This window comes from Tachypleus tridentatus, chromosome 12 (assembly GCF_004210375.1).
Source record: "Tachypleus tridentatus isolate NWPU-2018 chromosome 12, ASM421037v1, whole genome shotgun sequence".
In the NCBI taxonomy this organism is placed as follows: Eukaryota; Metazoa; Arthropoda; class Merostomata; order Xiphosura; family Limulidae; genus Tachypleus; species Tachypleus tridentatus.
Genome location: NC_134836.1, coordinates 99,354,470 through 99,368,620, shown reverse-complemented (window position 1 = coordinate 99,368,620; position 14,151 = coordinate 99,354,470). Strand labels below are relative to the sequence as shown.

Here is a 14,151-nt window from a genome sequence, read left to right as displayed (position 1 = left end):
CATGGCCTAGCGCGTAAGGCGTGAGACTCGTAATCCGAGGGTCGCGGGTTCGCGCCCGCATCGCGCCAAACATGCTCGCCCTCCCAGCCCTGGGGGCGTTATAATGTGACGGTTAATCCCACTATTCGTTGTTAAAAGAGTAGCCCAAGAGTTGGCAGTGGGTGGTGATGACTAGCTGCCTTCCCTCTAGTCTTACACTGCTAAATTAGGGACGGCTAGCACTGATAGCCCTCGAGTAGCTTTGTGCGAAATTCCAAAACAAACAAACAAACTTAATTTCAAGAATTAGACACTAAATCACATTTCATCTTTAATAATTCATGAAACGAAATCATTTACAAGTACATAATCCAAAACCAATAATAAGGAATTCAGTATTATGCAGAAAACAAGTCAGAAATAATATAATTACCTTTAAATAAATTTATGCATATATATGTTGACCTACCCAAAATAACAGTAAGTTATGTTTATTGGATAACTAACATGGATAAAGTGAGAGTAATATACTCCCCCCTCCCCTCAAATGCAATTAAGAATATGAACTGGTATGCTTATATCTTGACTTTTAAGTTTGAGCTGTAGTTCTTGTATTTACATGTTGCTAGTTGGGTGTTTTTTTTAACTAGAATTATATTAAAAATTTTTACACATTATTTATGTATGTGTTTGAAATTCAAATGATGATTACTTGTGAAAATAGAGGGTAATAGAAAACTGTAATAAATTACACAATATACTGTCTAACCTTGTATTAAAAAAGTGGTTATTAGAATTATTCCATAACTTTGTGCAAGTGTACCTATTACTTCAGAGTTATTTTAAGATGGACATTCTAGAAGGTCAGCTCTAGTCAAGCATTGGGAGTCAGTTTGTAGCAGATCTAGGTAGGTGTTAAGTGTGTGAGTGCAGCTTCTCTTACAGAAAACCATGTTTTTATTATTCAGAAACAAGAAATTAAGAGACTTAACTTTACTAAGTACTTAAGATGATTGGCAGTATCTTAGGAGAAATAAAAGTAATTAGGAACATGTAATCTAAAGACAGCTGGTATGAGTATTAAAACTTTTATTAAAATAAAGTGGAGAACAAAGTTTTGACCTTTTTAGAACATCTTCAGGTTGACAAAGAAAGTTTACAACTGACCGAATTATTGCACAGATTATTAGGAATATATTTTCATCGACAAAATTAATGTTTAGGAAGGAACAACGAGAATCTGATTCATGCAAAAATATAGAAAAGTGCTCTGTTTTCGTTCCCGTATGTGTGTATATTATAACCATACATTTTCAAGCCATAAATAAAACACATTAACATGAAATAAAATATGCTGTGTATTTTGAAAAAGGATTCTAGGGTACAAGGTACAAAATATAGTTATTTTGTTTGGCAATTACCAACAAGTATTTGAATAGAAGAAGTAAATACTGTTTTTTATATATATTATTCTGTTTAAGTTGAAAAAGTTAAACATTATATTTCTGAAATGTATAAACAATTGAAAAAACACTCAATTAGAAAATTTCATTACATGTTCTTCATCCTTGTCCATTAATTATAATCAATGCAATACAATCGTCACACCTATGGTAGGAGAAAAACTAGAAGGGTATACTTTTGTAGTGAAGGCTCTTTTCACATAGCCATGCTAGTATAATGTTTCATTTACATCCTATACAGTTCCAACACTATATTTATATCTTTCTAGCTGTTCATTGGCTGAGATTGTATAGTCTCTGGTTCAAGGTTAATGTGGGATCAGACTGTTCCCATAATATTAAGATGCAACAAGTCCACTGCTTTGTTGAAATGTGTGTACTTGATTACATTTGTTTGTGCAGGGATAGTAGTTATCTTATCAGTTTATTTCATTTTTATTTTGTTTGCAAAGTATAGGATATAATAAACCTGTGTACTATAGAATCCTTTTAATTAGTGTTACTGATTGTTTGAATTATTGGCTTAGCCTGATTTTATTTTGGCCATATTTTGAAAAAAAAAACAAATACTAATATCTTTTTAAATAATGATTCTGGTATTAGGAGTATTCCTTGTGATTTTAGGGTTTGCATTGTTCAAAATTTTTGTACTAAAGACTGATAATGGCTATTCTGGTGACACTGAAACCATGAACTTTGAACAGGTTTATAAATCAGAAGAGAACCCACACAGGAGTGGTTTCAAAACCGCTATCAAGGTTGGTTAGTGAAAGTGGGAGAATGTGTTTTTGTGTATGAATTTTGACTATAGGACTGGTGAATTATTCGCTGGTTGTGATTATCTGATAACAGTGCTTTTATATTTTAGTGTGCTTGTGCATGTAGACAATGAGTTTTTCTGAATTGTAATTTACCTTCAACAGTGCAGTAAGAATACTGCTGTTACATATGCCAGAGAATATGAACACGCATTGTTACATGTGTTAGGGTTTACGAATTTTTGTATTTATATGCATTTTAGTGTGTATGATTGTCTGTACTTACAGTTTAGAGACTATGAATGTCTGTAGTTATGTGTTAAAAAGTATAAATGTGTGAGATTGTCTGTAGCTAGGATGTGTGAGAAAGTACGAATGCTAATGTATGCCATTGGCTACAGCTTCATTCAACAGAGGATAAGATTTGTAGTTACATGAACTAAGATCTGTTAATGTCTGTAGTTAGTTGAAACAGTATGTATAAACACCTGGAGCTATAGTGAGGTGGACTAATATGTTTGAAAACCTATATTTATGTGTCATTTTGTGTGTGTGTAATTAGGTGGACCAATATCTATTGATATTTGTAATAAGATAGACCAGTATGTTTTAAATACCAGTAGTTATGTGTGTCACTTACCTGTGATCACATGAATTGGGAATTTATTGATGCCTGTAATTAGTATGTTTGAATACCTCTATTATTTGTCACTTTGTATGTCCATAGTTACACATTCCAGAGAAGTTTAATAGCTGAAGCAACATGGATGTTTGTGGCTACATGTATTACAAGGTATGAATGTTTGTAGTGGCATGTGACAGTGTGTATGAATAACTGTATAACTTTTGATAATAGAATTTCTGAAAGTGTTATGACTTAACGTATGGCATGCATGGTATTTACAGATAACCTACAACAACTGGCAATGGCATGCCAATAATTCATTCAAAAATAATACAAAATGTAAAATACTAATGGAATTTAGAGTAAAATACATATATATTATGAAGGGTTAATGAAGTTGTTAGTTGTATTATGTGTTATTTGGTTGTACATTAATCAGTGAGTTTGCTATTAAAATATTACTATTTTCAAAAATTTTGAAAAATTCCAACACTGTATTATACATGAAATTGTTATAACAGTATTATCCAATCTTATGAATTATAATCTGTCATTTTAATAAATTGTACTGAATATATAAAAAATTTTAGTGAATGATTTTTTTTAAATTTGTAATAAAACATCAGTTACCTACACAGCTATAATATTCAGAAACTTACAACTAGACAGAGTGATGCTAAATTATCAGTCAGCTGAAATAACACTAATATTCCGAAACCTACATGTATTCCTGAACTCAGATCTGTTACTGTGTGCTGATATTTAGCTCTTGTGTTAACCCATTAATTTTATCTTGAAGAAATAAATAAACAATTTAGTGCAAATGGCTCCTTAGTTGTTGTATAAAATGATGTAGTTTCAGCTTTGTTAATGCCTTATCACTGGGTTATCTTTGAAGAGACTGGTGAGTAAAAACACTTAACAGTTGAACTGGCAACCAGAATTTTAAGTACAGAAATATTTTTTTTATCAGCAATTAATTATGTTTGTTCTATAATTATTAATATAAAGTTTTTAATTCCTTTTCCACTACTGATTTTTCTTCAGGCTGATAGCAGTGCAAGTTTTTTGAGAGCTGCTAGGTCAGGAAATGTAGAAAAAGTGCTAGAGTATTTGAAAGGAAACACTGACATCAACACCAGTAATGCTGTAAGTTGAACAGTCTGGTTATTATGCTTATAGAATTATTATTCTCACATAGTTGGTACGTGAACTGTCGATATTTGGTGAAACTTCATAATTACAGATTTGAGAAAGAGCAAGACAACTGTACAGTTCATCATGACTGTGTTTTCATCACTGAAGACATTGTGTACTGTGATTCTGAATAAATGCTTTTCTTTAATTCTGCTATTATTATTTTTTATTTAAAATACAAAAGTTGTGAACTAGAGAGATTGAAAAACAAATCCAATCTTTTAAGAGTAAGATTTAAATAAAAAAAATATGTATTGTACTGAATTATAAAGAAACTTTCATACTGAAAGAAGATCATAGAATACTGAACTTTGAAAATAATGTTACTGGTAGACTACCTGCGATATATTAAATACCACTGCTTATCATAAAATAATGTAACATTACAATCTTTTATAAGAGCAAATAATTATTAGTAATGGTAATTTCACTAATCTAGTTAAACAGCTAATATGTACATTTGGAGTTACAGATATGGGTTAACGAATATTGCATAATGTATTTATATTGTGAGGTCAACTAATATAATTAGTGAGATAAGTTACGAAACAATGTATGATATTGTGTTTATATTGTGAAATTAATTGTGATGTAATATAGTTAGGGAAGTACATTAAGAAACAATATATAATATTGTATTTATATTGTGAAGTTAACTTTGGTGTCGTATAATTTGGGAAATAAGCTGAAGAACACTATATATAGTATTATATTTATGTTATGAAGTTAACTTTGGTATAATACAATTACATAGGTCGTAGGTTAAAGAACAACCTCTACTATCGTATTTATATTATAAAGTTAACTGTGTTTTAATGTAGTTAACAAGATAGGTTAAAGAACAACACCTAATATCTGTATATATAGTCAAGCATCTCTCGGACTCTGTGTCTCCTGAATGGCTAGTTGTTGGAACGAAATTTGTACATCAAAATGCTTCATTTCAAGATTGTATTAGAGGAATATTATTCATTTCTTTGCAAATCCTCAAAATTTCTATCAGTAACAACATTGATCAGTCAGTTTTCGTACATATTGATTGGTCAACCTGAGAAAAATTTATTAAGAACAGGATTGTTTCTTTTTCTGAGTGAATTCTATGATAAAATTTGGACTTCTTCTATTGAAAGAAATAAATAATTAGAAGTTTGGAGCAGGAATAGAAAAATTCATTAAGAGAGGATTGTGTTTGAGTATATATTTACTGTTGTTTGGTTCATATATATATGATTTTACTGTATGATGTTAAATAAATTGATTTGAAATGAATATTTCTCACTCGATACTTATAAAAATTTACAACTGTCAAAAATGCTCATTGTAGTAGTGGTCTTTTCTTGTGCTCAGTAAAATGATAAGGAAAGGTAGCATCCAGCAGGAAAAGTTCTCATGGCTACTTAGCAAACCTGAGCACTCTGTTGCACTGAAAACAAAACATTTTTGCTAAGTATATTGCATTGCTTAAAAACAAAGACAGTGCAATATCCCTTATTGAAAAAAAACACGTAGAATAACAAAAGGCAAACCACTAGCCAATTATATTGCATACATGTTATGATCAAAGATTATTGGGTTGACAATACATTTTTCATTTATTCATTACTATTTTTAGGAAATTTATTGTTAAATTGTTTCAATAGATTCTGGTAGTTGTATTTATATCGTGATATCAATTATGGTATAACATAGGTAGGAAGGTAGGTGAAGTAATAATGTATAATTTTGTATCTGTATTGTGATGTTAGTTGTAGTCATATTGTACTTATATTATGAAGTTATTAGTTGTAGTGTTGTATCCATATTATGAAGTTAATGGTGATAATATTGTATTTATATTATGAAATTAACCCTGATGGAATAAGATTTAGACTGTTATGATGGTTGTTAGTGTCAAGTCAAATTATACATAGGATATTAGAATATTTACTTACCATTTTGGTCATGTAATCAGTATTACTGATTAATAATAAAGTATGTCTATTATAATGATAATATTATGAAAATTATTATCATGGAACTGGTGCTGTTGTGTTTATTTAGATAATCTTTTATATATTTTTTTAATTGAACAGAATGGGCTGAATGCCTTGCATCTAGCCTCTAAAGAAGGTCATGTGAATATTGTTAGCGAGTTATTGAAGAGAGGAGCGAATGTAAATGCTTCTACCAAGGTTTGTAGAATTCTGTCTAAACACAGCTGTTATGTACTGTTTGTCAAATAATGTTCAGTAAAGTTTTGCGCTTTTGTTATTTCTGAGGAGCGTCTCTTACTAAATGTGCTTTGAATAAAGAAGAGAGACACTCAAAAGTGGCCTTGCTCCTGAAAGCAAAGTGTCTCTGTTTATGTGAAGGTAAGCTGTATTTCAAAAACACTTAAAATGTTTATTCAGTCTGTTGATGTTTTTTTCTGTCTACATATTAGATGTTTTAATTAAATGCAAAGATGTCTGTGTTTGGTAGTGTGGCTGTATTTTCAGTACATTATATTTATTGTTCAAAATCATGTTGCCATATCGAAATAACTTCCAAATTATCAGCAGTTACTGTTCTGTAATCCATTTTCAGTGAAAATAGTGATTCTTTGTATATTTCACCATTTTGTAATATCAGCTTATTCTGTTTAAACTTGTTAAATAATATATTTATACTGATAAATGTCTTGTAGATTAAAAATTATAACATTAACTTTTGTTTGTTTATAAGTTTAAGTTTCATTTTATCTTAAGTAGCAAAAACATCTATGACATTTTTTTTTTACTTCAGTTTAGTATGGGAAAATAAAGGCACTAATTCATATGGTAAAATTAGCAATAGCTGAACGTCTTCATGCTAATTCCGAATTTCAAACCCTTACTCAAGTATTCAGCTTTGTGCACTTTTTTTACTATGCAAGCTAGAAATATATGTGAGTATACATGTTAATACAAGAAGCAGATTCATACACCAAAAGACATGTTCATTTACATTGAATAACTTCAGCTTTTACTCAACAATTAGGTTAACAAGAGATATAACTTAAAACTGTTGTATTAATCCAGTTGTTGGCTTAGGTTTGTTTTCCCATGGGAGCTTTCATTTTTTAAAACATAACTGCTGTTATATTTAATAACATAGCCTACTGGTTTGCTTTTATACCGTACATAATTAGATTTTTATATGTATTGTTGACATGGCGTACTAGTTACAATAGTCATACATTGAATCCAACAATTGACGATTCATAGTTACTATAAGAGTGATGGTCATATCCCACCAATCAGTCAAGTAAGAGTAGTTCAAGAGTTGATTGTGGATGCTACTGATTAACTGCCTTTTCTCTCATTTATTGGTTGAAATTTGTGATGGCTATGTGCAGATAGTCATTGTGTATCTTTGTGCAACTATTCTTCAACAGAAATGCACTGAATAACACTTTGTTATCCCTGTGTCTTCAGTGCTTGTTAGTATATGATGAAGAGCTGTAAAAGTCATTAGTGATATTGTGTTGTAATAGAATTAAGTGTGTCATAAGGTCCTAAGACTTTGTTCTGAAGGTCCTCTGAAAACCTTGGGAATATGGATTCACTTCTTCCTCTAAAGTGAAGATAAGGAAGATATAATAGTAGTTTGGTTTTAAAGATCACATAGATTGACAGTTTGATTGTATTTTCAGTATTATTAAATGAGACTATATAGTAACAGACGAAAATGATAACCATTTATTTTGTTTAGAGTTTGTATAAAACTTGTTTTTATTCAATCCTGTTTTCAATCGCCTTTTGATGTCTGTAAAAAAAGATTACCATATTTGTATTTTAATTTGAGATGTTGGTGTTTGTCATACTCTGTAAGAGAAACATTTGACAAATATGCATACATATATAGTCACTGCCATGTGGATGTATTACATAGGCATATGAATTTAAGCTTCATAAAAGTTTTGTTTTGGTTTTAATTACAGAGTTTCCATAATTTAGCTATGCAGATTTTTTCTGTCAGTCATGACTTTTTGCAAATTGGAAAGGAAAAAAATAACATTTCACATTCATTAAATTAATATTTTATTTTAACATAAAGAACATTTTTTATTAATATTTTATTTTAACATAAAGAACATTTTTTATTAATATTTTATTTTAACATAAAGAACATTTTTTATTAATATTTTATTTTAACATAAAGAACATTTTTTATTAATATTTTATTTTAACATAAAGAACATTTTTTATTAATATTTTATTTTAACATAAAGAACATTTTTTTATTATTACATTTAAGTTTTAGAATCATTGATAAACCTCATTTTTCAATTGGTTTAGACAAATTTATGTCAACATTTTAAATGTAACAAAAATGTAACTCATTTTCAATGAAAATGATTCATTTATATAAAAGTAAATATGACGTTTTCTGCATCCAGAATTATTGTATAATGTAAAAGTATCAAGACAATAACCCAGTTGCAGGCCTGCATAAGAAAAAATTGTTGTCAATCATGCATATTAATCTGGTTGGTTACATTTGAAACGTAACTTACATTGCAAGTTTTTAATATGGCAGGCACTTTATGAAAGTATTTTAAAATATTAAGTAAAGTAATTGTATATATATATATATTGCTGTATATAGTCATTTAAAATTCTATATTTTCCGTTGAAACGTTTTTTTTTAATTGTATAATGGATCCAATAAAGTAGCTGCAAAACTTTTGAGGCATCTTGCCATTTAATGTCTTTCTTTTGGAAGTTTTTTTTGCTATACAGTTTAGTTTATTAGGATCAATAGATATTAATATAGTTTTATTCATCAACACGAAATTTGAAAACAGATTATAAATTCCAAGAGAGCCTGTACACGTATGTATGCCTTCATGCAAGATCAGTATAAACCTAAATATTGTATTATGTAAATGAATTGGATTGTGAAACATTACTAAATCTACTTGCATATCGTGTATTTTCTTACCCTATTCCATATACTGTTTTTGTAAAAGTGGCTCTAATTACACCATTTTGTTATTTTTCATTTCCAACAGAAAGGAAATACAGCCTTGCATATAGCCTGTCTAGCAGGTCAGGAAGCAGTGGTAAAAATTCTAATTCAGAGTGGAGCTAATGTTAATGTTCAGTCTCAGAATGGCTTCACTCCTCTATACATGGCTGCACAGGAAAATCATGATAGTGTTGTTCGCTTCTTGCTGGCCAACGGAGCTAATCAAAGCCTTGCAACAGAGGTGAGAAAATCAATAGTTGTTCTCTTATGATGAACTGCGTGTTTTTTTTTTTATTATTGAATAAGCTAAAAGAAACTTTAGTTCTTATGGATTAATTACAACAGTTAAAAAAATTAAAGTATGAAAGTGAGCATAATTCTTTATGCATGACTCGCTACAAACTCCTGTTGAAGAAGATCGGGAAAATTAAAATTGTACTGGAACAAAAAATTTACATATTACTTTACTTGGGCTTATTCTGATAACAGTGTTGACAACATATGTTTAGAAAGCAGGATGTTAAAATAGACAGTGTGTGTGTTTGCGAGTCAAATATATGAACTTATCAGTTTATAAACTGTAAAATTTTTATATTTGCAAGTAATATTTTCAAAAAGTGCTTTAATTTTATTTTAACCCCTATTCTGTAATTGTTATTGTGTAGTATTTTATGTCCTAATGTTTTTTATTACCTTTAAGTATATAGATTTAGATTGTAGGGTATAATGCATGTATATGTATGCATTAATTTAGTGTGGCTTATAACAAATAATTCGGAACAGATGTAGTTTCACTGAAGTTGTCTTGTATGCATGTCAACAAATTATAATTTGCTCTGAAATTCATGAAAGCCATGTCTTTGCTAATAAAAAGATGCATGTAGTTCATAACAGTTTTATGTACTTTGTTCATTGCATATTAAGAGTGTTTAAATAAAAATTTAAAAACAAGTATAACCAAAAATAACACATGCAAAATGGATTTATTAAAAATAAAATAATAATTCTCATTTTCATCATAACTTTTTTGTAAATTTAAGAACGTTATTTCAAGTATAAAATGTATTCCAAAAATGTATCCATTACTTTAATGTTATAGAATCTTATGCTGTTGTTCAATAATGTGATGCATGTAATGTATGTAAAATGAAAATATGCAAAATAAGTATTATATAGAACACCAAGGTCATCAAATTAGTTGAAGCTAAATTAAGACAATTGCTGATCATAATTATAAAAAATCTAACTTGTTAACTTACATGCTGATTTTTATTATTAATTTTCTTTATAATTTTTTTGTTTCCCAAGATAAAGATATATATATATCTAAGAAGTAGTCTTTTTATATATTTTAATAGTGTATCATATTTTTTTCATTCTCTTACACATTCAGATAAGATGAAATATTTTGTCTGTTTTAGGACGGCTTTACACCCCTTGCAGTAGCCCTTCAACAAAGTCATGAAAAGGTAGTGACAATTTTGCTAGAGAATGATGCCAAGGGAAGAGTTCGACTTCCAGCTCTCCATATCGCTGCCAAAAAAGATGACTGCAAAGCAGCTGATGTACTTCTTCAAAACGACCACAATCCAGATGTTACTTCAAAGGTACTATTGTTTTGTTGTAGGTTTAGTTGTCACATAAGTTTTGTTTAAGCATATAGTTGAGTAGTTAAGTAGTGAATAATATTTTGGGTGTGATATGCTGAATCTTTTATCAGGTTCTCATCTGCCTTGCTTATAATTGCATTTATGTACATGTGGTGTCATTTCTGAAAATTCTTTTTCTCACTGAAACTTTTTTCCTTACATCATTGTGGTTGTATTTATTGTGCTAAGGATAAATGATAATATTATGCTATAATTTGCATTTTCAATTCTTTTAGGAGTTTATAAAGCTTGCTGGTGAGAATATTTTGGTCTCTGATATCTCAAAACAGTGTTAATTCTTTGCTATGGACATAAAAATTTGAACATTCATTATACACAACTGAGCTGATGATACCTTGTCTAAAAGAAAGTCTGAGAACTAAAATTATATTCCAAAATTCAAACAATGTATTGGGTTGAGGAATAATTCGTGAGCGTTTTTTCAAGTTAAAAAAATATATTCATAAATGAAACGCTTTGCAAAATATTTCATGTCATTTGGTAGATAATTTTTTGCTCTAATAGATGGTGTGTTTGATTTTCATATGTCTTTAATTTTTGCTTTCATTTTCAGCTCATTAAATGGAATGTCAAGTGGACAAAATCGAGCATTTTCGACACCATCTGCTTTTCGCATTTAATTTCTTGCAATTTCGTTTAAAACAATGCATACTATATATCTAGGTATTACATGAAATAAAGTATCATAATAAATGTTTTGGGTGTAATGTGTTCATGCATTGAAGTATTGTATAGTCTTGCATGTAATGCTTGAATGAAATTATTTAAAAATGCTCACGAATTATTCCTCAACCTAATATATTAATATTTTTATAAAAAAAATGAAACAGTGAACAGATGAAAGCTTATACAATGAACTCCAAAGTAATATTTAAAATCAAACAATTTGTTATATATATAGTTTTATAACTGTTAATTTTGTTTTGAACCTTTATTGTTGCTTAAAATGGAAAATACAAGAACTCGTGCTTTTTCAGAATCACTGTAACAGTAACATTTAAAAAGCTTGAGTATACAGGTCTCTCTGATTCCACATAACTGGTCATTTCAATGATGATCTGCATGGATAACACTGACAGACAGCTTGTGGGTTATTGTGTTCCTTATTCTGGGACTTATTTTTTTTGTCTAATTATATTTCAATGTTTTTCAACATAGGTATTGCTCTTCATAATTTATCTTGATGGTGGTAAGGATTTGAAAACCTTGGACAGTTCTTTTAAATCATAAATAAATAAATAATGTTAAAAACTACAACCTCTTTTAATTTAAATAATAATCTTCAGAAATCCTGAAGATGAATTAGGAAGGAAATTCATAACATGTCAAATGTACTTAGACTGTAGACCAGTCTCAGGTTTTAACAAGTGGTATAGATACTAAATTTTAATTCACTTTTATAATTTATATAATTTCAGAGTGGCTTTACACCTCTCCATATTGCTGCTCATTATGGTAATGAAAGTATTGGCTCTCTTCTACTTGCAAAAGGTGCAGATATTAACTACACTGCCAAGGTAATTGTCACTTATTAAGCCTTGAATTTATTTATGATCATTAATTATATTACTGTGAATTTGCCCACAGAGACTGACCTCATAGCCAGTTTATACTTGTTATAGTTTTTGTACTATAACTAATATTTCAATAAGCTTGTCTTCAGGAATTTTTTTCAGTTTATCAGTAAATATTACAAAGGTTTTATTTGCAAAATATCAGATATGTGTATCAAGTTTAAAGATTTTGAAGTAATGTTTCTCTTGTGTATTTTTCTTTTAAAATTCAACATACAAAGTAATTTTGATTTTAAGATTAAAAATACTTTTATGCATCAAAAAATTCTGAGATTTCATGTATGGAATACTTGTAACCTCTAGATAATTATAAAACATGTCACTTTTTTTTTTAGAAAAACTTGTATATTTTATCTGTTTTTTTATATATATATATATATATATATCTGTACAGATTTGGTTGACTTGATTGACTTCATAACCACTGTAATAAATTAGAAATATTTATAAATTATACTTTTTTGATCTGTAATGAGTACAAATTATAAAACAAAAACACAAATGCTTAGTCTAAATAACTTAAATCTCATTATATATCTGTGTAATTATTGTTCTCATTTATTAACCTTTCAGCTATGCCTGAGTAGCATTACAAAAGTTACAATAATGCAACACACATAACCTCATGTTACCTTATCCAAGAAATTAAAACTGGCCTTTACAAATGAAATGTCTTGCCTATGCTCTAGTGGAGCCATATTTTATAAAACACAACCATGTTTCACTTATAATACATTGTATATGTATATACATTATTACTGTTTGAAAATAAGTTCTTCAAACATAGAACAGTAAATAAAGAAGTATAGGAGAATTATCTCTTCTAGTTACAAACTTTGTACTAAGCTTCTGCTTGCTGTAAACTGCTAAGCTTTATTAAATTTTGCTCATGGAGGACTTGAAACCAAATAATTATTTGAGCTATTATATGTGCATTTTGAAATAACAGCAAGTCATAAATTACTACATCAAACTACATAATTGCATAAAAATTTATCAAGCTTGGTAATGAACCTATATTTGAGTGAAAAAAATATGATTTCTGGGCTCACTAATGTCTAACCTTACCACTTGGAATCTGGCATCAAAAGAAAGAGTTTCATACAAAAGTAATTTGCAGAAGCTGAGAAAACTAGTAGGGAGACATTCTGAGTTTTCTGTGGTATACACACATCAATGGGCAAAGTAGGATGTACTTAAAGAAGTATTTTCAGAAATAGAAGTGGTGGGTAGAGCTACCTTAGTTCATTCAATAAATATATTAATATCTTAGAAGATAAAAATGATAGGAGGTCCTCATCTTATATTCTAGCTAATCAATATCAGTAATTTGGGTGTATAATTCATAAGGAATTTAGACTTTATGTTTGGACATCACAAACAACTAATTTGAACTAATGCTGTATTTAACATACCATGTAACAAAATAATAAATATATTTGCAAAGAATGTGAAAGTTAACCTGATAAGCTACAGTAAAAAAAAGTTTTTAATCTTCAAAATACAGATTGGTTTAAAATAATCTTTATATGCTTTTCTAAAAATAAAGTTATTCATATACAGATGCATGTCCCCTGCTGGTCCAGCAGTAATTCTATGGATTTACAACACTAAAATCAGGGGTTTGATTCCCCTTGGTGGACTCAGCAGATAGCCCATTGTGGCTTTGCTATAAGAAAAACACATATATAGAACCAGCAGTAAGTCTAGGTACAACATAAAAACAACCACTAAATTTGCAATAAAAACATAAAAGATAGAAATCTCTGTCAGCTCTTATTCTCTGTAATTCAATTTTAAATGTATTACAGTTCTAGGTAATAAATTACCATGTGTGACTTGAAGGGAGATGCTACCTTTCCTGAATACCCCAGTTTGGGAAATTTTTTTTTTTCCTTTAAAACTAAATCTCTG

General features: G+C 29.1%; 1 protein-coding gene across 23 annotated transcripts in view; it reads left to right on the top strand.

Annotated features, from left to right (window-relative positions):
• The window catches only part of LOC143234139 (uncharacterized), a 221,370-nt gene that overhangs the window by 113,333 nt on the left and 93,886 nt on the right, over nt 1-14,151 (top strand). For 10 of the 23 annotated variants that reach the window (XM_076471257.1, XM_076471241.1, XM_076471256.1 and 7 more), the window contains exons 1-6: nt 1,788-2,200; nt 3,873-3,974; nt 6,095-6,193; nt 9,037-9,234; nt 10,415-10,600; nt 12,082-12,180. In XM_076471257.1, coding sequence (XP_076327372.1) covers nt 2,030-2,200; nt 3,873-3,974; nt 6,095-6,193; nt 9,037-9,234; nt 10,415-10,600; nt 12,082-12,180 — 855 coding nt within the window. In that variant the 5' untranslated portion in view covers nt 1,788-2,029. Of the gene's footprint in view, nt 1-1,787; nt 2,201-3,872; nt 3,975-6,094; nt 6,194-9,036; nt 9,235-10,414; nt 10,601-12,081; nt 12,181-14,151 lie in introns of those variants that run through there. The other 13 variants (XM_076471259.1, XM_076471254.1, XM_076471253.1 and 10 more) reach the window with 3 other exon arrangements.